The sequence below is a fragment of the Geotrypetes seraphini genome, chromosome 9 (genome assembly GCF_902459505.1).
Source record: "Geotrypetes seraphini chromosome 9, aGeoSer1.1, whole genome shotgun sequence".
Taxonomy (NCBI): domain Eukaryota; kingdom Metazoa; phylum Chordata; class Amphibia; order Gymnophiona; family Dermophiidae; genus Geotrypetes; species Geotrypetes seraphini.
Genome location: NC_047092.1, coordinates 14440763 through 14466869, shown reverse-complemented (window position 1 = coordinate 14466869; position 26107 = coordinate 14440763). Strand labels below are relative to the sequence as shown.

The window sequence follows — 26107 nt, the reverse complement described above, 5'->3', positions numbered from 1 at the left end:
TCTTGGAACTTGAACGCTTTGGAACTCGAACGGGGTTCTGGAACGGATTAAGTTTGGATTCCAAGGTATCACTGTAGTTCCGTATTATAAGTGGTATATAGCAGATAAAAATTATGGTTAAAGTCCAGAGGGAGAGGCAATTTGAGCAACAGCAAGGGCTTCTACTCCAGTAGCTTTAATGATGGCTACTATGTCTTGCTGCTTCAGGAGTTATTCAACTCTTAAACAGCTTAAAGGAGTCTCCTCACTTTCTTCACACCGCTGTGTAAAAGAAGATCATTGGCAGTCCGGTGGAAAACAATTGCATCTTCCCAGGAAGTTACCTTTGCATTACGGAAAAAAATTGTTTAGTTACATATTGGCCTCAACGCACAAATTCTGCAATAGTTAAGTTACAAGCGCTGCTCTTATTGCCAGTCTCATACCTGCTGAAATACCAAGGTCTTTGGCATTCTCTGAGATCGGATTAAAAAAAAAAAAAAGATTACAATTGCATTGTAACGAAAAAAAAAAAAAAAAGGACTGAATTGCTATAAAAATGTAAATATAAGAGAGAAATGATTACACGTCTACTTTTTACCGGTATAATTTTGCTGACCCTCACACGCGCTTGGCATTAAGGTGCTTTGAAAACAACCACCAAGCGTCCAGCAAGCAACTGGGCTCATTTCCAGAAGTACCCGCTCTAAATGTCGCATGGAGCTGTACTTGTTATTAAATATACGCCGCCTCCCGATGCTTTCGAGAAATCCAGGGAGAGAGGTGACATTCTCAGCCTGCTCGCACCGTGCAGGTCTGGCATCCTGTAATACATATCCTGTTTTTAAAGTTCAGGCTGGAAATGCACTTGGTGATTGCAGCTTTTTAATAAACTCACCTCTTGTATCGTTTTACTGCATTAGCGCTGAGGAAAGAGAGGCCTCTGTGATTAAGTATGACCCACGGGGTTAGGCGGAAAATGTCAAATGCCTTTCAGGCAGGCTCTTGAACACACTGGTGGCTGGTTCTGCAAACACTTTCTGATATGAACTTTTCAAAAGGCAGCAGAGGCACCAGGGCCTTGTAACAGAAATGTTACAACTAGCTAATGAAGATCAGGGTATACAAAATATGAACTTGCCAGGACTGCGCCTTCCTGAAAGACTTGCAAATGCGGAGGATTGAATTTTCCAGTCTCGCCACGTTAAAACAGAATTGAAGGCCCCTCACTCTTCAGTGATGGGCTCTATTGGCACAAATTTTAGCGGGCCATTGGGAACTCCCCCCACTCCCCCCCCCTTTTTTTTTTCTTTTATACTGATCAATAGTGAGAGTGGCCTGATTTCTGAAACGTTAACAAGTTAGGCATGCCATGGGATTTAGAAATCCACCCTTTGAGACTGCCCTGATCAAGTTCTTCCCCCCCTTAATGGTAAATGACCCCCAACTTCATATCTACTCAATTCATATCCTCAATTTCATTCTTGTAGGTCATGAACTCGCTGCGTGATTTGTCCCTCTCGACTCTACTGTGAGCTCCACAAAGAAGAGACTATTCACCGAGACGATATTTTAAAATCCTTGCCAGTCAGCAACAGCTGCTGATTATACAAGGGCCTTGTCTTCAAATTTCCAGTATTTATATAGATAAATTTTGAATGTATAAGTCACCAGAATACTGACATACATGTCTGTATGTGATGTTTGTGTACGCACACAGTTTTGGTTACATGTAATTCTATAAGCTGGCAACTATTTTGTTTCCCCTAAAATAAGACAGTGTCTTATATTAATTTTGGGTCCAAAAAACACACTAGGGCTTATTTTTGGGGGGTGTCTTATTTTTTCATGTACAACAATCATTGCTCCCTTCCTCTCCTCCACCCCAATTCTTCCTCTTTCCTTTCTCTCCCCCCACCATGTGCAACATCATTCCTCCCCTCTCACCCATCCCCTTGTGCGGCAGAACCCCACCGACCCTCCCACCGTGAGACTGACAAACCTCTGCTCCGAGGCCTCCTAAAGCAGCAGGAGTGGGAGTTGCTGAATCGACGAGTCCGATTTTTTTCAGCAAATCAGGCAGCACTAGTGTCAGGGATGGAGTCAGGGAGTGTCGGGGGTGGTTGGGGGGGGTCGATCTTAACTAGGGATTATTTTTGGGGTAGGGCTTATATTAGGAGAATCTTTAAAAATTCATGCTAGAGTTTATTTTCGGGATAGGTCTTATTTTTGGGGAAACAAGGTATATACACTGGTGTAGTGATTTGAAGGTGGGTGAACACATGGGCGGAGTCTGGGAGAAATGTGGGTGAGGGCTGCCTGCACAGATTCTGGCAGTCACTTTGTAAAGACTGCCAATAGGGGCAGGAGCAATTGGGGGGGGGGGAGAGGTTGCTGCTGAAGCTCTTTCAAGCAGGGACTGTCTCCTTAATTAATAGCAGAAGATGATTCATCCAATGAGGTCTGTTCTGGGCTCTCTCTAACAGTACTAGCAGGAATACTAAGTTTCTTCTAGACCTAAACTATCAAATGAATAAGATTTACACCGACTGAATCTAAATCTGCTGGACTGCAAACTCACCGAGTTATGCTCCAGAACCTTCACAGTAACTGTTCCCTTACAACAGATGTACAGTCTCTTTACAAGGAACAACACACAGTTTGGGGGCCCTTTGGCTATACTTTTGGCAAGCAGTGTATTAAATTTAGAGCAATTCACAGCGGAAGAAATTAGAATGAAGTCCTGCTTTGGGAATGTTTCTCCTCCTCAGTTAATTTTTTGGTAAACATTTTGGCCTTGTAAGGATTGGGCCAGTGGAAAATTCATGCCCTAGACCAGGGGGTCGACAATTCCGGTTCTCGAAAGCCACAGGCAGGTCAGGTTTTTGGGATCTCCAAGATAAATATCAACGAGATAGATTTGCATCTCAAGGAGGCAGGGCGTGCAAATCCATCTCATGCATATTCATTGTGGATGCCCTGAAAACCTGACCTGCCTGTGGCTCTCGGGGACCAGAATTGCCGACCCCCTGCCATGATCCAGGAAGACGATCATTTCTTTAGAAACGCAACAGCAACATAACCAAAAAAACCAAATGACCCCCATGAAGGAACTGTCAAAGAACCCGGTATGGATAACAAATGAAGTGAAGAAGGCGATAGGTGACAAGAAGAAATCTTTCCAAAAATGGAAAAAGGACCAAACCGAGGAAAACCGGAAGGAACATATAACATACCAGAAAAACTGTCACCGAGTGATTAGGAAAGCAAAAAGAGAATACGAAGAGAGGCTGGCTGGGGAAGCAAAAAACTTCAAAACGTTCTTCAGATACGTTAAAGGGAGGCAACCGGCGAGGGAGGAAGTAGGACCGTTGGATGATGGAGACAGAAAGGGAGTGGTAAAGGAGGAAAAAGAGGTAGCTGACAGGTTGAACAAATTCTTCTCGTCGGTCTTCACAAGCGAGGACACATCCTATATACCAGAACCCGAAGAGACCATAAGTGGAGATCGAGAAGAAGAAAAACTGGCGCAAATAGAGATAAGCCATGAGGATGTCCTCCAGCAGATAGATAGACTGAAAAGCGACAAATCGCCGGGCCCGGATGGAATCCACCCAAGGGTTCTAAAAGAGCTAAGAAACGAAATAGCGGAAACACTCCGACAAATTTTTGACCTATCCTTGAAAACGGGGCAGATCCCAGAGGACTGGAAAATAGCTAACGTCACACCTATTTTTAAAAAGGGATCAAGGGGTGACCCCGGGAACTACAGGCCGGTGTGCTTGACTTCAGTTCCGGGCAAGATGATGGAAGCACTGATAAAGGACAGCATCTGTGAGCACATGGAAACAAACGGACAACTGAAAGAGAGCCAACATGGCTTCTGCAGGGGAAGGTCGTGCCAAACAAACTTACTGCACTTCTTTGAAGGTATAAACAGCGAGTTGGACAAAGGGGAACCCATAGACATCATTTACCTCGACTTCCAGAAAGCCTTTGACAAGGTGCCCCATGAGCGACTACTTAGGAAACTGCAAAACCACGGGGTGGAAGGAGATATATACAGATGGATTAAACACTGGTTGGCAGGCAGAAAACAAAGGGTTGGGGTGAAGGGACAATACTCAGGCTGGCGGAGTGTCACGAGCGGTGTTCCACAGGGGTCAGTGCTCGGACCGCTGCTGTTCAATGTGTTTATAAATGACCTGGAAACGGGGACGAAGTGTGAGGTTATAAAATTTGCAGATGACACCAAACTCTGCAGCAGGGTTAGGACCGCGGAGGAATGCGAAGACCTACAAAGAGACCTAAACAAACTGGAAGAGTGGGCAAACAAATGGCAAATGCGATTTAATACAGAGAAATGCAAGGTCATGCATATAGGGAAAAAGAACCCGATGTTCAGCTACAAAATGGGGGGATCGGTGCTAGGGGAAAGCAACCTTGAAAAGGACTTGGGTGTGCTAGTGGATACAACAATGAAATCAACGGCACAATGTGCAGCAGCCTCAAAGAAAGCAAATAGAATGTTGGGTATTATTAAGAAGGGTATCACAACCAGGACGAAGGAAGTCATCATGCCGCTGTATCGAGCGATGGTGCGCCCGCACCTGGAGTACTGTGTCCAATATTGGTCACCGTACCTCAAGAAGGACATGGCGATGCTTGAGAGGGTCCAGAGAAGAGCGACGAAAATGATAAAAGGCATGGAAAACCTTTCATATGCAGATAGGTTAGAAAGGCTGGGGCTCTTCTCCCTGGAAAAGCGGAGACTCAGAGGAGACATGATAGTGACTTTCAAGATCATGAGAGGTATCGAGAAGGTAGACAGAGAAAGATTCTTCAGACTAATGGGGCCCACAATTACAAGGGGGCACTCGGAGAAGCTGAAAGGGGACAGGTTTAGAACCAATGCTAGGAAGTTCTTTTTCACTCAGAGGGTAGTGGACACATGGAACACACTGCCGGAGGCTGTGATAGGACAGAGTACACTCCAGGGTTTTAAAGAAGGATTAGATAAATTCCTGAAAGATAGGGGGATTGAGGGATACAGATAGAGGTAGAGATGGGATATAGAGAGAGTTTAGATAGAGACCAAGGGGATTTAAGGGTTCAGACAATGATCACCGTACAGGTCATGGGCCTGATGGGCCACCGCGGGTGCGGACTGCTGGGCGCAATGGACCTCTGGTCTGACTCAGCAGAGGCAACTTCTTATGTTCTTATGTTCTTATGGTGTGGTTCTAATGGCAGGTAATGGTCTGCAACTTTACTGGCCCAGTCATTTGCTATTTTGCTACATACTTTGAATAGTTTATGAAACTGGAAAAGTCAGTTCTCAGCCCCTGGAGAAGAGACAGAGACTTCAAATCGCAGTAACTAGTGGCCCAGAGGGAGTTTCTGGATAACCTACCTCACTTCCAAGTGTAAAACCAACAGGCAGCGGTCAGCCATCTCCTGGAAGGATTTTGCCAGTTCATTGAGGGTCTGTCTGATCTGCTCCGACACTGGCGGTAAGTCCAAATTCACATGACCATCCTGTGCAGGGGACAGGCCTGCATCAAAGAACAGAAAGCAAATTTGCTGAGCATTTCCCGAGGGGGATACAGTCAAAGCTCTAGGCAACGCAGAAGCCATTTTAAATGAATAAGAATTCCTTTTCATTCTCCAAGTTCAAAACAGTTTTATTTTGAAAACTTTCAAAAACATTCAGATAGAAGAATATGCAATTCAAAATATTTCCATACAACGGTCAAACATAAGCTAGGGATACCATATGTATCTTAGGATGTGAAAGTACAAAGTTCCTCTAAAAAAAAAAAAAAAAACCCAACAGTGATGGAATTCAAAAAAGCGTGGGCTAAAAATAGAGGATCTCTAATTAGAAAAGGAAAGATGTAAATTAAAGAACTAAGGCCGGTATTGGACAGACCTGCACGGTCTGCGTTCCATACATGGTGATTCGGTGTGGGGTAGAGAGCTGCACGGGAACGGGGACGACGGGAATCCCGCGGGACCCGTGGGTTCCCCCTTCGGGTCACAGGGATTCCGTGGGAATGCTCCCTAGGGTCGTGGGGATCCCGTGGGGACGCCCCTCGTGCTCTCGGGGATCCCGCGGGGTTCAATGCGAGGCTCATCTGATTTTCCTACCTGCCCTGCTGCGAGGCTCGTCTTCCATTTCCTGCCTGCCCTGCTGCAGCACACATAGCCAATCGGAAGTCTTCCCCGATGTCAGCGCTGACGTCGGAGGGAGGGCTTAAGCACGGGGGCCGGGGACGGGTGGGATTTCTGTCCCCGCGCAACTCTCTAGTGTGGGGTAGGCTGGGGTGGGCATCAATGGGAACTCCACTAATATGGAACAGGAGGATGTTACTGGCCAGACTTTAGGGTAGATGTCCTGCAAACGGGATGGTTGGATAGGCTGGAGTGAGCTTGGACGGCAACTGCAGCATTTGGAACCTAGGACAATACCAGGTGGACTTTACAGTCTACGGCCCAGAAATATCAAAGAAGAGACAAGTTAATCTAATCATGTATTTTTTAATGGGTATAACTTATGGGCAGACTGGATGGGCCATTTAGGTCTTTATTTGCCGACATTTACTATGTTATCAGGCAGAAACCCAAAGAGTAGCAACATTCCAAAGCTGAGATTGTGATGTCATAATGCCTCATTCCACCAATGCCTAAGAACCAGCCAGTGATGTCACAATGGCTTGATTAGATGGCAACTTCAGCATTTGGAACCTAGGACAATACCAGGTGGACTTTACAGTCTATGGCCCAGAAATATCAAAGAAGAGACACGTTAATTTAATCATGTATTTTTAATGAGAATAACTAATAGGCAGACTGGATGGACCATTTAGGTCTTTATCTGCCGTCATTTACTATGTTACAAATCTGGAGCTGAGGTTTTATGTTGTCCACTTTCATAATGTATTTGTCTTCATTCTCTAAGCGATTCTTAGCATTGAACCCCCCTCCCCCCACACTCCTTGTGAGCATTGCCGATTGTCTTGATTTTCTTGAGGGATATTTGGACTTTGCCGAGAAGTTTCAGATACTTCGCCTCACTCATCTTGCAGGTTTTCACTTTCCACCTTGCCAAATTCTTTGTACAGTTTATCTGTGCTAATCTCTTCAGAACTGCATCACGTAATTCTTCAAAGGGCAGAGCAATAGGTAGGGTTTAAGGGCTTGTTTAGTCTGACAGACCACCTTTCATTACATAGTAACATAGTAACATAGTAGATGACGGCACATAAAGACCAGATGCCGGTCCACTGAATAATTCTTTTATTTCTGCCGGTCCATAGGTGTAAAAAGGTTGAAAAACACTGGTCTAGACGGTTTACAATGCCAAAAAAGTTAAAACAAGATAATAATTTTAAAAATATATGCATGTTCAAAGGGTAAGACATAAACGAACAGAAACAAACAAGGGAGAGGCAAGAGTAAAATACATCGAGATAAACTAAATAAAAAAGGGAGGGAAAAAAACATAGAAGGGGGGATGGCACTTCTTAAAAGCAGTTGGTATTCATTAGTGTGAGGGGAGAAAGCAGGTTAGAAGAATTGCCTATTCTTAGGTTAGAAATGCGTCTCTAAATAAGAAAGTTCTTAGTTTGGTCTTAAATGTGTCCAATGAGTCTTCCAGCCGGATATCCAATGGGAGAGCATTTCCATAGGGTGGGGGCTCTGACTGAGAATATAGTATTGCGTGTAGTATCGTAAAAGTAGCTCCCTAATGGATGGAATAGTTAATAAGTTCTGACTGCTAGATCATAGTGCTCGAGGGGAAACGTAAGGGCTAAGATATTTATCAAGAAAAGCTGGTAAGTTGGATCTCAAAGGTGAGTACACTTCCCCCTCCCCATTCGCGGTTTCCACACTCGCGGTTTCACATATTCGCAAATTTTTTTTTTTTTTTTTGGGGGGGGGGAACCATAGTTTACCACGTTCCCGCCTCTCTCCAGCCTTCCTCCTGGCATCCCGGCCTTACCTGGTGGTCTAGCAGGCTTACGGGGCAGGAGTGATCTTCCTCGAGAGACTACGGGAACTCATGGCAGTCATTTCCTATTGGCGATCTGCATGGGGCAGGAGTGTAGGAAGATCGCTCCTGTCCCAAAAGCCTGCTAGGCCACCAGGTAAGGCCGGGATGCCAGGGGGAAGGCGGGGGTGGGTCAGAGCCAGACGAGAAGATATTTGCGGTTTTTCTCAATTCACGGTCCGGCTCTGCCCCTATCCCCCGCGAATACCGAGGGAGAAGTGTAGAAGTACTTTATAGGTTGTCCGGTGCGATACAGGGAGCCAAAGGGCCTTACAGAGTAAAGGGGTGACATGATCATATTTCCTTGCCTTGTATAAGAGTTTAATAGCAATTTTTCTCCCAACTAAGCTTATATCCAGATATTAGGTAAGACTCCAGTGATATTTAGTTCGACCCCCTTTTACAAAGCCGCGTTAAGCTTTTTTATTGCTGGCCACGGTGGTATTAGCTCCGACACCGGAGCTAATGCCGCTGTGGCTGGCGAAAAAAAAGCCTAACGCGGCTTCGTAAAAGGGAAGGGGGAGTTAGTTATTTTAAACAAAGGAGTAAATCATCTGAAAATTAAGGATTTTCAAAACACATTTCGAGACAATATAGCATCAATCTATTGATACAGATCAAGAAAGAAGAAATTAAAAAAAGAAGAGCTGAACTCTAGCACATTGAATATAGATTTCACTAACAAATTCCATGTCATTGTAAAAATAAGTAATATGAGAGAAGAGTATCGAAAAATAGAAGAAAAAAGAGAGAAGATAGAGCAATCCCCTTCTTTTAACTTAATCCCTGCCAAATACTATTACCTAATATCCCAGTCAAACAATACAAAACAGTTTCATACACTGCTATATTACTCATGCCATCAGTTATACAAAACTGCAAATTCCACTTCATAAGGTAGATGGAACTTCTTATCGACTTGACTTCCTGAATTACAATCAATTCCTCCAATTGTGTTGGATCAAGAAAAATATATTCCTTTCTCTGAAGTTTAAGCTGACATTGCTTAAAGGTCATGCCAAGAGACAAATCTCTTTCAGAAATTCTCATCTGAACAATTTACCTTATATACTCGAATATAAGTCTATCCGAATATAAGATCGACAGCTTAATACCGTATTTTCACGCATATAACGCGCGCATTATACACGATTTTACAAATCGTGCATAATCATGCGCGTTTTACAACTTTTTTTTTACATAGTTCCCCCCCCCGACGTCCGATTCACCCCGCAGGACCGCTCGCACGCACTCACACCCCCACAGCCTCCCGACCCCCCCCCATCATGGAGAAGCTCCTATCGTTGTCCTGCTGCTTCCTCTTGGGGGTCCCGGCCCTTCTGTGAGCCCTGCGTCTGCGCTGCTTCCTCTTCCGGCGGTCCCACCCTTTCTCTGACGTCAGAGAAAGGGCGGGACCGCTGGAAGAGGAAGCAGCGCAGACGCAGGGCTCACAGAAGGGCCGGGATCGCCAAGAGGAAGCAGCAGGACAACGGTAGGAGCTCCTCCATGATGGGGGGGGGGGTCGGGAGGCTGTGGGGGTGCGAGTGGTCCTTCGGGGTGGGGGTGCGGGTGCGAGAGCGTGTGAGCAGTCCTTCGGGGTGGGGGTGCGGGTGCGTGCGAGCGGTCCTGCGGGGGGGGGGGGGTGAATCGGACGTCGGGGGGGGCATCAGGCTTTCAGGGTGGGGACAGGACTTCAAGGGGGGGAGGGGGGGAGGAGAGTCGGGGCGGCCGAAAGAAGAGTCGGGGCAGCCAGAGGAGAGTTGGGGCAGGTGAAAGGAGAGTCGGGGCGGCCAGAGGAAAGTCGGGGCGGGCGAAAGGAGAGTCGGGCGGCGACGGGAGAGTCGGGACGGCATGCACGGTATACGGGTGTGCGCGATATATAAAATTTTTTTTACATAAATTACAGTTTCCCGCGTGCTATACTCGTGTGCGCGTTTTACACGGGTGCGCGGTATATGAGTGAAAATACGGTATTCATGTGTCCTACCCTCCCAGGCTCTGCACCTTGTCCCCCCTCCCCATTGTACCTCCTCTCTGCCGTTAACTTGCTTGTCACCGCGCCTTCCGTATGACCCGCGTTACCTGGAATCCCTGGTGGTCCAGCGGTGTAGTGGGCAGGAGCGAGCATTACGTGCTCTTGCTCCACTGCTGAGCCGGTCGCTGCTGCGAGTTCTGGCAGTTCAGCTGTACCGAGCAGAAGTGCGCTTCCCGTGCTGCTGCTCAGCGCTGAGTCGTTTCCTGAATGGCTCCCATGAATTCTTGCAAGACTCACCGTTGCCATTCAGGAAGCCTCTCAGCGCCGAACAATTGTGCGGGAAGCGCGCTCCTGCTCAGTACTGCTGAACCGCCAGAACTCGCAGCAGCAACCAACTCAGCAGCAGGGCAAGAGCACAGAAAGCTCGCTCCTGCCCGCTACATCTCTGGACCACCAGGGATTCCAGGTACACGGGTCATTCAGAAGTCATGGTGGCATGCAGGATATTGGCAGCAAGGAGGTACAATGGACAGGGCAGGGAGGGACAAAGGATACAGAGCCTAATGGCCCAACGGAGGCCTGCAACAAGTCCGGGAGGAGGGTGGGTGGGCGTTGGCCCAAATATAAACCGAGACCCCCATTTTAAATCTCAGTTTATATTTGAGTATATATGGTAGTTCTCCGAGAAACACCAGGAAAAATATATAATGGACAGCCTTGAAATACAGCTTGCCACTTGCAAAAGAAATTAATTAAGAGAGAATTTAATTTAATCTCTGAATATGTTTTTATCCTTTCTATCATGGGAGACTTGTCTTATAGTTATATTAAAAAGAAAGGGGAGGAAGTGGGGAGATACCTTGTCTGGTATCTCTGCTTACAGAAGTGGTTTCCAATAGGTTAATATTTGAGCTGTACAGGTTGAATAAAGCAGGCGGACCATTTTTTTGAAACTAAGGTCCTATGCCGAACTATTTTAAAACCTGAATAAGATATTGCTATTCAATCCGATAAAAGGCCTTCTCTGCACCAGGGCCAAAGCTACTAAGGGTGGGAAAGGATGTAGAGGGTAATATAAATATCTTGCAAAAGAGTCAGCCATTATTAGTTGTGGATTTATTCTTCATAAAACCATTTTGGTCTGAGTGAATATCAGATAAAGCAACCTACTCCTTTCAATGGTAACCTTTTGCTCTTAAATACTCAGGAATACACAGAAGAGACTATTGAGAGAAACGTATCATAGCTATTAAACAAATTACAAGTATTAACACTCCATTGGTCTCCCTTATACCTGACTTGGTGAAGATGTTTGGAAGCAATTAAGATGACATTTACACCAAAAGTTAATTACACACTCAGTATGCTTCCAACCTCTCTTCCTCCCCTGATGTATGGAGGAAAATAGTCTACATTTATATATTAATGTTGACATCTCCTTTACAATTGCGATCTGGAAATCATTAGTTCTCTCCAACACACTCTGTGATGTGACCAAACACTTTTAATGACCTCTTGATGTCACTTGTTTAATTCATCAATCACTGGAAAGATAACTCCTCCTCTTCTGTAATGATGTGGTGAAATTGATTGGTTTTTTAAAAAAAATAGAAAATATAATCATATTCTAGAAATCAAATATCTGTAAGCCGAAACACGGACTGTGTCAGGTCTGTTACATAGTAACATAGTAGATGACGGCAGATAAAGACCCAAATGGTCCATCCAGTCTGTCCAACCTGATTCAATTTAAATTTTTAAAAAATTTTTTTTTCCTTCTTAGCTATTTCTGGGCAAGAATCCAAAGCTCTACCCAGTACTGTGCTTGAGTTCCAACTGTCGAAATCTCCATCAAAACCTACTCCAACCCATCTACACCCTCCCAGCCACTGAAGCCCTCTCCGGCCCATCCTCCCCCAAACAGCCATATACAGACACAGACCGTGCAAGTCTGCCCAGTACTGGCCTTAGTTCAATATTTACTATTATTTTCTGATTCTAGATCCTCTGCAATCAATATTGACTTTTAATAAATATTTATCTACTTGTATATCCCTGGTTGATGTGTACAATTCCATCCCCACTTCTTAATTCTCTGCAATTCCTTCATGAAGTATCTTTTCCTGTTTTGTTTGCTAGACTTTTAAATATATCCTCACCAAGCCCCTGTCCAATACTTCTTCTCAAATCTCCTTGCCCTAAAATCCCTTCTGGGACATCCTCTCCCAATCTTCCTCACAGTATGGGTTGTAACAGGCCGAAGGCAGATGCTGGATTTCATCAGAGGTCCTGATCTTCGATCTAGCCTTTTTATCCCCATTTGGTTTTCTCTTTAAATTTCACTGCTTCGCCTATTACCAGATCCGTCACTATGTTCAGTCCCTCCCAGTGGCTGCCTTTACTGAAGTCTGCAGGGAGGCGCTTTCGGAACTCTTCAGCCTTTCAGCCCAACAGAGGATTCCTCTACGATTTCATATTGTGGGGATCCGGGATTGCCAACCAAGTACGAATCTGGATATATTAGCGACAGCGTGGGCTGAGGACTTGCATTGCCAGTTGACTGCTCAACAGTTACAACGGGTCCTGAAGAACATTCAGAAGGTGTCACCCAATATTACTCACTGGGAAATGCAATTGAAAATTGTTCTTAGACTTTACATTCCACCGGAACGTGCAGCCCGGATGGGGATTACTGCGTCGCATTCTCGCTCGAAATGCAATCAGGCTCACGCATCTTTGAGTCACATGTTTTGGGCCTGCCCCGCAATCCAACAGTTTTGGAGACATCTTGGCCTATATACCACATCGCTTTGGGGATGGTGATGGCTTCCGCAACCGAGGGCGTTATTTGGATCTTATAATATAGCCTCGCCCAAACCCAGGGGAATGTCAGCATTTATCTCCAGAGCCCTTTTGATGGGAAAAAAAAGCCATCCTCACCAACTGGCTCTCCCGTGATCCCCCGTCATATGCACAATGGAGATCCCTAATGATAGTGCACGCAACTTTGGAGAGACGCATGGTGGGAGACTTGACTCTTGGCCCGGGTCGCAAATTTTGTCAGGTGTAGGAGCACTTCTGGCAGGACCTCACACCGCGTGCTCGCAGTAGACTTTTGAATCTTTAAGATTTTATTCCCACTCTCAGCTTTTGGACTGGCCATGGATTCTTGGGGAGGGGATGGGAGGGGAACTGATTATATTGTTGAACATGTTAATTCCTGACTGGTACTACTGTTTGTATTTGCTTCTTACTGCTGGAATAGTAAAAATCATTTAAACATAAATTTCACTGCGATGCTAGGGTCAATTAGTTACACTAAAGCATAGGAAAAGCACTAGTTGCAAAAAGAAGGTGGTGTAAATGATCAGACTGAGGTCTACAAAATCCTGAGTGATGTAGAGCAGGTAAAAGTGAGTTGATTTTTCACTTTTTCAAAAATTGTGAAGTTACATGGAAATACCTATAAAACAAATTAGGAGGAAATATTTTTTCCACTCAATAGTTAAGCTCCGGAACTCATTGCCACAGGATGTGGTAACAGTGGATAGCATAGCAGAGTTTTAATTAAGGGTTGGACATGTTCCTGGAGGAAATGTTCACAGTCTGCTACTGAGCCTCTGCAGGCCCTGGATCGGTAGCAGGGAATGTTGATACTCTTTGGAATTTCGGATTCTTGCTATTCTTTGAGATTCTGCATGGAATGCTGCTTCTATCTGGGATACTTGTGACCTGGATTGGATTCTGGGCTAGATGAACCATTGGTCTGACCCAGTTTGGCTATTCTTATGGTCCTATGATTTCTGATCCTGGTTAATTCCAGTACAGTAAAATCTTGGTTTGCGAGGGTTTTGGAAAATGTTTTATTCAATTTTAATTTGATAAACAAGCAAGGTCTTGCAATACGAGAACGTACAGTATATGTGCATGACAACTGAGCCGGTTCATAGACAACGGCGTGAAAGACAAAAGCGTGCGCTGACAATTGAGCGCAGCGCGGAGGTGCACGCCGCACAAAATTACAGTTTTTAGGGGCTCCGATGGGGGTTTTTGTTGGGGAACCCCCCCAGTTTACTTAATAGACATCGCGCCGTCGTTATGGAGGGTTTGGGGGGTTGTAACCCTCCACATTTTACTGTAAACTGAACTTTTTCCCTAAAAACAGGGAAAAAGTTAAGTTTTCAGTAAAATGTGGGGGGTTATAACCCCCCATACCCCCCACAACGCGGCGCGATGTCTATTAAGTAAAGTGGGGGGGTTCCCCCCCACGCCCCCCCTGGTCGGAGCCCTAAAAACAGTAATTTAGAGCGGCGCATGCCTCCGCGCTGCGCTCAATTGTTTGGGCGCGCCTTTGTCCCGGCGCGCTTTTGACCTGACACCACTGAGCCGATGGTTCTTCTCTCCGACGTCATGGGACGGTAGTGACTGTTCTAAACGAGCGAGGTCTTGCAATACAAGTACATACAGTATTTTGTATTAAAGATTTTTCTGGAATGAATTGTCTGAGCTTCCATTATTTCTTATGGGAAAATTTGCTTTGTTTTGAATTACAAACATGTTTCCGAACGAATTATGCTCACAAACTAAAGTTTTACTGTACTTTCAGTACAAAAGGAAGTGGGAACGGGCAATGAACACTCCACTGAAGATCACTGATGTAAAACCAACTTGTTTCGTTCAGAAAAGGACACAAGCAGAAACATGGGTCCACAGCTTCTGCTGGTGTCTTTTTCTGAAATAGGCAAGTTGGTTTTACATCAGTGATCTGCAGTGGAGTGTTCACTGTCCGTTCCCACTTCCTTTTGTACTGTTTAGACCCGTGGGTTCTCTGTCCTGTTGGACTATTTGGTGTTTACTGTACTTTCAACAGAAAAGCAGCTTTGCCACCCAGCTAAAAACACTTCTCTTGGTTAAAAGATTCCACAATTAAGCCGTAGTGCTTCTTTAAGATGCTGTGAATGCATTTGCTCATGAGCACTGCGCTCAATTGCATTCATGACAATATTTAACTCCCAGAGAGACAATTTGTATTGATTAGTTAAAGCCCAGCTTTGATAAATCTCTGGATGGCATGTTTTCTTGTGAATGTGGGTGATTTAGCTGTATTCCATATCGACAACAACTCCGCATCCCTCTTCTTTCACACCAGCACCAGAATAACAAGTAGCTAGCAGATTACAGCACGCAGTGGGCTAATCAACCACTGGAACGATGGGAGGCTCTATGAACACAGGGAAGGAAAACAGAGAGCAGATACAAAGAAAATTTAAAAAAGAGCAGAAAATGTACACCCTGGGTAACAGCGGAAAAGGTAGAGCAGAGCTTCCTGCTCAGGAGAGAGGGACTCTCCTCCAATGTCCGAAATGGTAAAGGCCAGGGGTAGGCAATTCTGGCCCTCGAGAGCCGGAGCCAGGTCAGGTTTTCAGGATCTCCACAATAAATATGCATGAGATCGATTTGCATCTCAAGGAGGCAGTGCATGCAAATCCATCTCATACAGATTCATTGTGGAGATCCTGAAAACCTGACCTGGATCCGGCTCTCGAGGACCGGAATTGCCTACCTTTGTTGTAGGGCAGGGGTAGGCAGTTCCGGTCCCCGAGAGCCGGAGCCAGGTCAGGTTTTCAGGATCTCCACAATAAATATGCATGAGATCGATTTGCATCTAAAGGAGGCAGTGCATGCAAATCCATCTCATACATATTCATTGTGGAGATCCTGAAAACCTGACCAGGCTCCGGCTCTCGAGGATTGGAATTGCCTATCCCTGGTATAGGGCAGGACCCACAGTTTGGATCAGGGGTGTCCAATGTCGGTCCTCGAGGGCTGCAATCCAGTCGGGTTTTCAGGATTTCCCCAATGAATATGCATGAGATCTATTAGCATACAATGAAAGCAGTGCATGCAAATAGACCTCATGTATATTCATTGGGGAAATCCTGAAAATCCGACTGGACTGCGGCCCTCGAGGACCGACATTGGACACCCCTGGTTTGGATATTGTTGGCCATTAAAACCATAACTCTGGATGCAACATGGAAATGTTGCACTTAGGAATTGACCAGCAAGAATTGCACAATTGTAGGGATTGGTCTTGGGAGGACACTGGCCAGTTCTTAAAGCAGTGAATAGTTTCTGATATATATTTAATTTTTTTAATGGTTTATATCAGTGGCTCTTAAACCTATTCTGGGTTCCCCCCCCCAGTCAGTTGGTTTTTCAGAATATCTCTAATTAATATGCATAAGGCAGATATGCAAATCTGCCTCATGCATATTCATTAGAGATATCTTGAAAACCCAACTGGCTGGGGGGGGGGGGGGGGGTTAAGAACCATTGGTTTATATAACTATTTTCTTAAATAAATAACTGTCCTTTACCCAAGAAAACTGTCAGCATTGCTGCATGCCAAAAGATTCCCTGGAGTCTTAGTCCCACCCAAGGTGTCCAATAAGCCGCTCCTGGCTAAATGGAACGCAAAGGCATCTCCTGTACAACCAATGGACTCCCACAGTAACCCAAATGCCACCAAAATACAACTTAAACAGTCTCCGTGTGTGCGGATCGCCGGACTTGATGAACCGAAGGTCTGATCTGGAGATGGCAGTTCTTATGTTCTCCTATCGTAACCAAACTGTGCCACATACAAAAACTCAAATGTTATTCCCAGTAAAACTTATCTGTGCTACCCGCCAGAACCCAAACGCTGGCCATCATCCATATAATTCTCCTGCAATGCAATAGATGTATTACCTTTATGCTATGGTCTGTCGGTACTGTGAATGTATTTTTGTAACCCGCTCTGGGCTGAATAAATGAATAAGCCAAAAGCAGGTCCTGAGCACTTACAGACTAATTTTGAGAGCTAGGTTTTGCCAAGCAGGGACTAAAATGACACTACTGAGCACTGGAACAAGTCGATTTCTCTCTGGCTTTACTGAAATACCATCCTCAGGGCGGGGCAGCTCCATTTCCTGCCCGCCTTGAAGACAGAACTGTGACAGCTGGGTGCCACGGAGGCCCCAGCTGACATCCAGGAGGTGAGGGTGCAGGACAACATTGCACTCTCTGACATGCCATTTTAGTTTGGGAAGAAAGAGAAGGAAAAGTGTTTTTTTAAGATCAGCTCCTTTCCGACTGCGACTCTTGCACCGGGCTCCAGAATGCCAGATGGGCCTCTGCATTGTTGTGCCAAAATGTTTCTATTTCTGAACTGGGGCAGCTACCAAGGCGCATAATTGACAAGCGGGGTGAAAATGAGATTCAGTCATTTGGTTTATCAGGCTGGCCTCGGTAAATATCACAGGTTGCTAAAACGGTTCCCTCTCTGGTCTTAGGCTCTTCTCCAAAGCTGCCCATATGGTGCGTTCGCAAACACTTTTCATTTGTGTGGCAGGGCACGGCACTGCTGCTCTTATAACTGTTGCCTTGTTAAAACCTCTCAAACTAGGCCACTAACTTAAAACAATTACAACAACAAAAAAAAGACACTTAGAAATGTGCAGGACCTAAGGTGGGCAATGGATTAAGGCACTTTTTTCACTTCTAAGAATCCAGCTACAAGACTCAACAAAACCTTTTCCAAGTCCTAGTTTTCAACTTACATAAGAACATAAGAATAGCCTCACTGGGTCAGAACAATGGTCCATCAAGCCCAGTAGCCCGTTCTCACGGTGGCCAATCCAGGTCACTAGTACCTGGCCAAAACCCAAGGAGTATCAACATTCCCTACAGAATCCCAAAGAATAGCAAGATTCCGGAATCCCAAAGAGTAGCAACATTCCATATAGAATCCCAAAAAATAGCAAGATTCCTGAATCCCAGAGAGTAACAAGATTCTAGAATCTCAAAGAGTGGCAACATTCCATGCCACCGATCCAGGGCAAGCAGTGGCTTCTCCATGTCTTTCTCAATAACAGACTATGGACTTTTCCTCCAGGAACTTGTCCAAACCTTTCTTAAAACCAGCTACACTATCCACTCTTACCACAACCTCAGGCAAAGCATTCCAGAGCTTAACTATTCTCTGAGTGAAAAAAAACATTTCTCCTATTGGTTTTAAAATTGTTTCCCTGTAACTTCATCGAGTGTCCCCTAGTCTTTGTCATTTTTGACGGAGCGAAAAATCGATCCACCTGTACCCGTTCTACTCCACTCCGGAGTACAGCATTTGTAGACCATGATTCTACCCATAATGCATCAGGATGGCTCTGGATTGTGCATCGGTTCAGAGCCCCTATTTTGTGTTCTATTCCTTTCTCAATAATTTCTAATACTGCATTTACTTTGTCGGCTGAACTTCAAGATCCTTTTCCAGAGTGGTAACTCCTAATATGGAACCAAGCACTGTGTATTTAAGATTAGGATGATTCTCCCCTGTGCGCTTCACTTTATATTTATCCATATTAAGGGGGGAATTCATCAATGTGTGCTACTGTTAAGATGGGTTATCATTTTGCCAACTTTGGTGGGTTTTTTTCTGGACAACCCTACTGTGGGGTGTTTCTAGTAGAGAATGACATGGGGACAAATTTGTCCCCATCCCCACAGGAACTCAATTTCACCATCCCTGCGAGTTTTGTCGCTGTCCTTGTCCCATTCCTGTAAGCGCTCCTTAACCGCACAAGCCTTGAACACATGATTTTAAAGTGTTTGAGGCTTGTGCAGATGAGGACGGAGCTTAGGCATTGGTGGAATGAGGCATTATGACATCACAATCTGAGCTCTAGAATGTTGCTACGTAGGATTTTAAAATGTTCGAGGCTTGTGCAGATGAGGACGGAGCTTAGGCATTGGTGGAATGAGGCATTATGACATCACAATCTGAGCTCTAGAATGTTGCTACTTAGGATTTTAAAATGTTCGAGGCTTGTGCAGATGAGGACGGAGCTTAGACATTGGTGGAATGAGGCATTATGACATCACAGTCTGAGCTCTAGAGTGTTGCTACTTACGATTTTAAAGTGTTTGAGGCTTGTGCAGATGAGGACGGAGCTTAGGCATTGGTGGAATGAGGCATTATGACATCACAGTCTGAGCTCTAGAATGTTGCTACTTAGGATTTTAAAGCGTTTGAGGCTTGTGCAGATGAGGACGGAGTTTAGGCATTGGTGGAAAGAGGCATTATGACATCACACTCTGAGCTCTAGAATGTTGCTACGTAGGATTTTAAAGTGTTTGAGGCTTGTGCAGATGAGGACGGAGCTTAGGCATTGGTGGAATGAGGCATTATGACATCACAATCTGAGCTCTAGAATGTTGCTACGTAGGATTTTAAAGTGTTCGAGGCTTGTGCAGATGAGGACGGAGCTTAGGCATTGGTGGAATGAGGCATTATGACATCACAATCTGAGCTCTAGAATGTTGCTACGTAGGATTTTAAAATGTTCGAGGCTTGTGCAGATGAGGACGGAGCTTAGGCATTGGTGGAATGAGGCATTATGACATCACAATCTGAGCTCTAGAATGTTGCTACTTAGGATTTTAAAATGTTCGAGGCTTGTGCAGATGAGGACGGAGCTTAGACATTGGTGGAATGAGGCATTATGACATCACAGTCTGAGCTCTAGAGTGTTGCTACTTACGATTTTAAAGTGTTTGAGGCTTGTGCAGATGAGGACGGAGCTTAGGCATTGGTGGAATGAGGCATTATGACATCACAGTCTGAGCTCTAGAATGTTGCTACTTAGGATTTTAAAGCGTTTGAGGCTTGTGCAGATGAGGACGGAGTTTAGGCATTGGTGGAAAGAGGCATTATGACATCACACTCTGAGCTCTAGAATGTTGCTACTTAGGATTTTAAAATGTTCGAGGCTTGTGCAGATGAGGACGGAGCTTAGGCATTGGTGGAATGAGGCATTATGACATCACAATCTGAGCTCTAGAATGTTGCTACTTAGGATTTTAAAATGTTCGAGGCTTGTGCAGATGAGGACGGAGCTTAGACATTGGTGGAATGAGGCATTATGACATCACAGTCTGAGCTCTAGAGTGTTGCTACTTACGATTTTAAAGTGTTTGAGGCTTGTGCAGATGAGGACGGAGTTTAGGCATTGGTGGAAAGAGGCATTATGACATCACACTCTGAGCTCTAGAATGTTGCTACGTAGGATTTTAAAGTGTTTGAGGCTTGTGCAGATGAGGACGGAGCTTACATGAATGGGGCAGGAAAATAACTCTCTGGGATGCGACAGGAAAATGAGTTCCCATGGGGATGGGGAAAAATTTGTCCCAGCGTCATTTTCTAGTTTTCAGCTTGGGAATAAGCAGGAGTGCTTAGGGGGAAAAGACACCCAGGTAGGAGAACTAGGAGCGGGGGAGCCTCACTTCTGGCAGGATACGCATTGTGCCCTCTCTACCTCTTCACCCTTTGTCCTATGTGTCTGTCAGAATTAGATTGTAAGCTTTTTCGAGCAGGGACCGTCTCTTGCGTATTTAACGTACAGCGTTGCGGGCGTCTAGTAGCGCTATAGTAAATGACCCCCTGATCCAGGAGGGGACAGAAGCTTTGAGGAACTAGCAGTAAGAAGATTCTGGAAGGTAAGGGAATGGGACGGAGGTTACCATGTGCTGCTCCTGGACACTCTGGCTAAACAAATTGAAATTAGACTGACATCTGGTTTTTCTTTCTGCCTTGATATTGAGGGGAAATTAATTTTAGAGATAAACTTCCTATCTGGATATTTTGAATCGTACAGACCAAGTTTTGAGTAACGAACTGTGTTTATCAAGTTCCCGTTTGGTAAAACAAGTTTGAAGTTAATTATTGACATAGAAACATAGAAGATGACGGCAGATAAGGGCCATAGCCCATCAGGTCTGCCCACTCTACTGGCCCACCCCCAAGTCTACTATCCTAGGGATCCCTAATATATGTCAAGTTAGGATAAAAACTTGTATTGTAACTATGGCAATGTGGAACCTATTAACCTGCAACCGGTTCTGAGCTCGTTGGGTTCTTTTACCACAAGTTGTGAGGTAATAATAGAAAAGGACCTTCAATTAGGCATTTCATCAATTTCTAGCACTTATTATAGAGAGTATATTTCGAATGGTTATGAGAGCTTATGTTTCTCAAGTTCAGGCTTTAAATTTGGTTGTGTTGAGACAAGAATATGTCTAAAATGTAAAAAAAAAAAAAAATGGATACTACATTGGGTCATGCTTTTTGGTTATGTCCCAGAATTCAGAAATTTTGGAATGCTGTTTGTATTTTTCTTGGATCAATTATTTCTAGAATTGTGGTTCCTTCCCCCCAGATGGTATTATTTCTTCAATGGGACAAGATTTTTAAGAAAGGGGTTAGGAAATTAGGGGGGTTAGGGGTTAGAAAATCCTTTATTATAGGTCAAAAATGTATTTTACCACATTAGTTGGAAGAAAGTCCCCCCTCATTTTGGCATTGGAAGGCAGCGTTTCATGCTCTTATGATTCTGGAAGCCAGAGCGACCTCCCCATCTTATAAAAAACCAGAGTAAATTTGGGATGACCTGGGAACCTTAGATACAATTATCAGACAGAGCGGGCAGTTTTGTAGTGAACTCATTACATTTGTAATCAGAAAGTGAAGCACTATTTATTAGTAATATTTGGAAATGGGATGGGTGGTGGGGGAAGGGGGGATGGGAAGGGAGTGTTGGGAGGTGCGATGATAATTGATTGTTGTTTTCTTTGAATTATAAATCTACAATGTATTAACTGAGTTGAGATGATATTCTTTGTACGATTTTTGTTATGTATATTTTATTTGTAAAACTCAATAAAAATTATTGAACATTACCACAAGTTGTGCTGTTTTAGCATAGGGTCAAATTTTATCCAATGAGACCTTGTGGTAAAAAAAACCCCATTAGTGATGAATTTGCCCCTAATTTTCATCTGCCATTAAGATGCCCAGTTTCCTCCTGCGCTTGTGCTGCAAGTCAGGACTGTCTACATTAAATTCTTTATTGTCCAGTCCTCAATTTTCCTCTTTTCACTATGTCTACCTACAGCTTGTCTCCTCTTTCCCTCATCCCCTCCAGTATTTCACTAACTCTGTCCTCTTCCCCCATCCAGTATGTGCCTTTTATTTATCCACTCCTTCCATTATGTGCCCTCTTTCTCTACCCCTTCCATCCAGCATCTTCTCCTCTCTATCCTCTCCACTTCCATCCAGCATCTGTCCCCTCTCCACTTTCATTCAGTGTTTGCTCCCCTCTTTCTCTCCCCATTTCCGTCCAGCATCTGCTCCCCCATCTCCGCTCCCCACTAACATCCAATGTCTGCCCCTTCTCTCTCCTTTCACCCCACATCCATCAGCATCTTCCCCTTCTCTCCCTCCAACCCAATTCCATCCAATATCCTTCCCCCTTCTGTCTCTCTCCTTTTCCCTGCACCCCACTTCCCTCTCCCTCCACCACCCTTCCATACCAGTATCCTACTTCCTTCTCTCTCCCTCCACCCCAATGCCACCGGAATCTAAGTGAATTAGGTAGTATGTACAGACAACACGGGACAATCAGATCAAGTGTGTGTTATGTCATGAGTGATATTTACTAGCATTGTGTTCCTGGGAGCTCAGAGCAGTGGCAACAGAGTGAGCTTAGAGAAATTAATAATAACAGCATTTACATTTGATACAGTAAACTACTGCTCCCTATGCCTGCTTTTGAATTAATGAGCAGTCTACAGAGGGTACAATTCATTTCACCTAATCCCTACTCTTAAATCCTAACAGAAGGTAGCCAGTGGATTTGGATCAATGTATGTATAATATTTCTTCAGATCAGAAGCAGCCTTCCAATTATGCTTTATTACTCCCTTCTCTCTTTTCATGCATGTATAAAATCCATGGCATTAACCATGGGCAATGAATCTTTACAGCGTGATTATGACGTATATTAATCAAGAGTACTCAGATGTACTTTCAAACACTCCAAGTTGAGATACGACTCTTGTACATTGCTTTGAATTGCCCTGTTCTCTGGTTTATTACTCATTGGATTGCCTGAAATGTTACTGGGGCCGACACAATGTTTTCTCTATGGCATGAACCACATCTGTCACATCAGCATAATTCATCGGTGTCCCCCGGGGGAAAAGGCCTTGTTAATGCCTTTCAGTTCATTGTTTATGAAAACAGAAGTGCTGGAACTCCCCAGAGAAGAGAGTTGTCAGTCTGAAAACTCAACTCTTTGAAGCCGTTGCCTTCTACTGGGAAGCAACAACAAAAACAGTAAAACCGCAATGCTTTCTATGGCTGCTTTTCCCCTGAAAAAAGCTGCTTTTATTGGTTATGGTTACCTTTATTTGCTATACCACCTTTCTTCTGCAGATATCAAAGCAATTTACAATCATTGAATAGTAAAGCAGGTACTCGTAGGGCTAGATTCACTAAGGGCACGGATGGGATCCGATCCGCGTCCGGGGGGGGCTGATTTACGAATCGGCTTCATGCAAATGAGGGCGATCGGAATCACGCCCCCAAATGAGTGCCCAGATTGCTCTGTAGCAATCCCGACGCAAGCGCAGACCAGCGTCGAAGAGCAGCGACTTTTTAAAAAACTTTAGTCCAGCGAGCCTGTGGTTTTAACCCGCTTTAAACCCACGGATTATGTTTAAATGATTTTTATTATTCCAACAGTAAGAAGCAAATACAAACAGTAGTACCATTCAGGAAATAACATTTTCAACAATATAATCAGTTCCCCTCTCATCCCCCCCTCCCCAAGAATCCATGGCCGGTCCAACAGCTGAGAGTGGGAATAAAATCTTAAAGATTCAAAAGTCTACTGCGAGCACGCGGTGTGAGGTCCTGCCAGAAGTGCTCCCACACCTGACAAAATTTGCGACCCGCGCCAAGAGTCAAGTCTCCCACCATGCGTCTCTCCAGTGTTGCGTGCACTATCATTAGGGATCTCCATTGTGCATATGACGGGGGATCACGGGAGAGCCAGTTGGTGAGGATGGCTTTTTTTCCCATCAAAAGGGCTCTGGAGATAAATGCTGACATTCCCCTGGGTTTGGGCGAGGCTATAGTATAAAATCTAAATAACGCCCTCGGTTGCGGAAGCCATCGCCGTCCCCAAAGCGATGTGGTATATAGGCCCAGATGTCTCCAAAACTGTTGGATTGCGGGGCAGGCCCAAAACATGTGACTCAAAGATGCGTGAGCCTGATTGCATTTCGGGCGAGAATGCGACGCAGTAATCCCCATCCGGGCTGCACGTTCCGGTGGAATGTAAAGTCTAAGAACAATTTTCAATTGCATTTCCCAGTGAGTAATATTGGGTGACACCTTCTGAATGTTCTTCGGGACCCGTTGTAACTGTTGAGCAGTCAACTGGCAATGCAAGTCCTCAGCCCACGCTGTCGCTATAAACCCACGGGTTAAAACCACAGGCTCGCACTGCAGGGGAAGGCCAGGGCAGCGCTTGGGGCAGAGAGCAGGAGAGTCAGGGGCAGAGCAGGCCAGCAGGAGCAAATTGGCAGAGAGTCGGGGCAGTGAGCAGGAGAGGAGATTCGGCGCACAGCAGGCCAGCAGAAGAAAATCGCAGCAGAGAGGAAAGTCAGGGGCAGAGAGCTGGAAAGTCAGGGTAGCCAGCAGGCAGAGAGCAGGAGATGGCAGTCGGAGAGCAGTGAACGACTGGTCCCCAGCATTCGCTTGTTTGTGATCAGCCAGCCCAGTCGGTGTTGCAGGGTTTTTGTTAGTAAATCGCTGCCTACCTACATTTCAATGCCGTTTCCTCTCATTTGCATGTGTGGATCGGAGGATGATCGGCACAGAGGTTAGTGAATCGGGTCGGAGGGAAATTGGGTCGCAAAGGCTCACAAACCATCAGTACACGATCGGTTTGCTTAGTGAATCTAGCCCTAACTAATTTCCCTATCTGTTCTGGCAGGCTCACAATCTAACTACTTATTTAGTCATTTTAAGAATTTCTATATCGTTTAAGGCCTAAACGGTTTACATGATGTTACATACATAATATTATAAGACAAGATAAAAAACATTAATGAACAGATCCTGGGCAAATCAGCAATAAAAATGAAAACAAGACGAGGCTGTACAAACAATTGTAGAGAGATTCTCAGAAATCATCGATCATGAGAAATCAATGTCTAGAAAAAGGCATTTACGAACAGTTCCGTTTACCTGGGGCAATGGAGGGTTAAAGTGACTTGCTCGGGGTAGAGCTGCTGCCTCTGCACCCAGAGGTTGTGAGATCAAATTCCGGTGCTGCTCTTGTGACTCTGGGCAAGTCACTTAATCCTTCACTTGAAATGCCCTTTCATCAAGCCCAGTATCCTGTCTCCAACAGTGGCCAACCCAGGTCTCAAGCCCCTGGCAGAAATCCAAAGCGTAGCAACATTCTAGAACTGAGATTGTGATGTCATAAAGCCTCATTCCACCAATGCCTAAGAGCCAACCTCAGCAGTGATGTCACAATGGCTCAATTGTCCTATACTCAGCTCACATAAGAATTGACAGACTGAAGGTGTGGCTCACTGGTAGAGCTGCCGCCTCTGCACCCAGAGTTTGTGAGATGAAATCCCGGTGCTGCTCTTGTGACCGTGGGCAAGTCACTTAATCCTCCAGTGCCCACCGCTTTGAATATCAGCTCTGAATGCCAAAGTCAGAAAAAGGCGGTATACAAGTCCCCATTCCCTTCCCTGCCTTAAGTCGAGGCAACTTATATAAATTGTAATTCGCTCAGAACTGTGGATGTAGCGAAATATCCATTTAAAAAAACATGACCACCAGCAGAAGTACTTCAAGACTAGTCCTAGGACTCAGCAATGACATTCTGGATCTCAGCGCTGGCAAAGTCAGGCGCGCCTGCCTAGACCCACGAGACACCAGGGAATTGTTACAGTAGGCCTGAAAGAGCAGGGATCTATTTGGTTTTACATCCCGGCACAGTTTACAATCATAGTTTTATAATATAAGCTACTTTCATAGCGTTCCAACCTAGCATTACATAGGTTATTCTCTAGGACCACATGTAACAGAACTTGTTCAGTAAATGTTTCAAGTCTATAACTGAACTCTCAGATCCCTGCTCTGGTGAATCATCAAAGATCTCTGTCCAGAAATGCAGGAGGAGGTATCATTCATC

General features: G+C 44.9%; 1 protein-coding gene across 1 annotated transcript in view; it reads right to left on the bottom strand.

Annotated features, from left to right (window-relative positions):
* Positions 1 to 26107, bottom strand: part of EXOC4 (exocyst complex component 4) — a 622023-nt gene that overhangs the window by 49127 nt on the left and 546789 nt on the right. The window contains exon 15 of the mRNA XM_033958806.1: positions 5393 to 5534. Coding sequence (XP_033814697.1) covers positions 5393 to 5534 — 142 coding nt within the window. The remainder of the gene's footprint in view (positions 1 to 5392; positions 5535 to 26107) is intronic.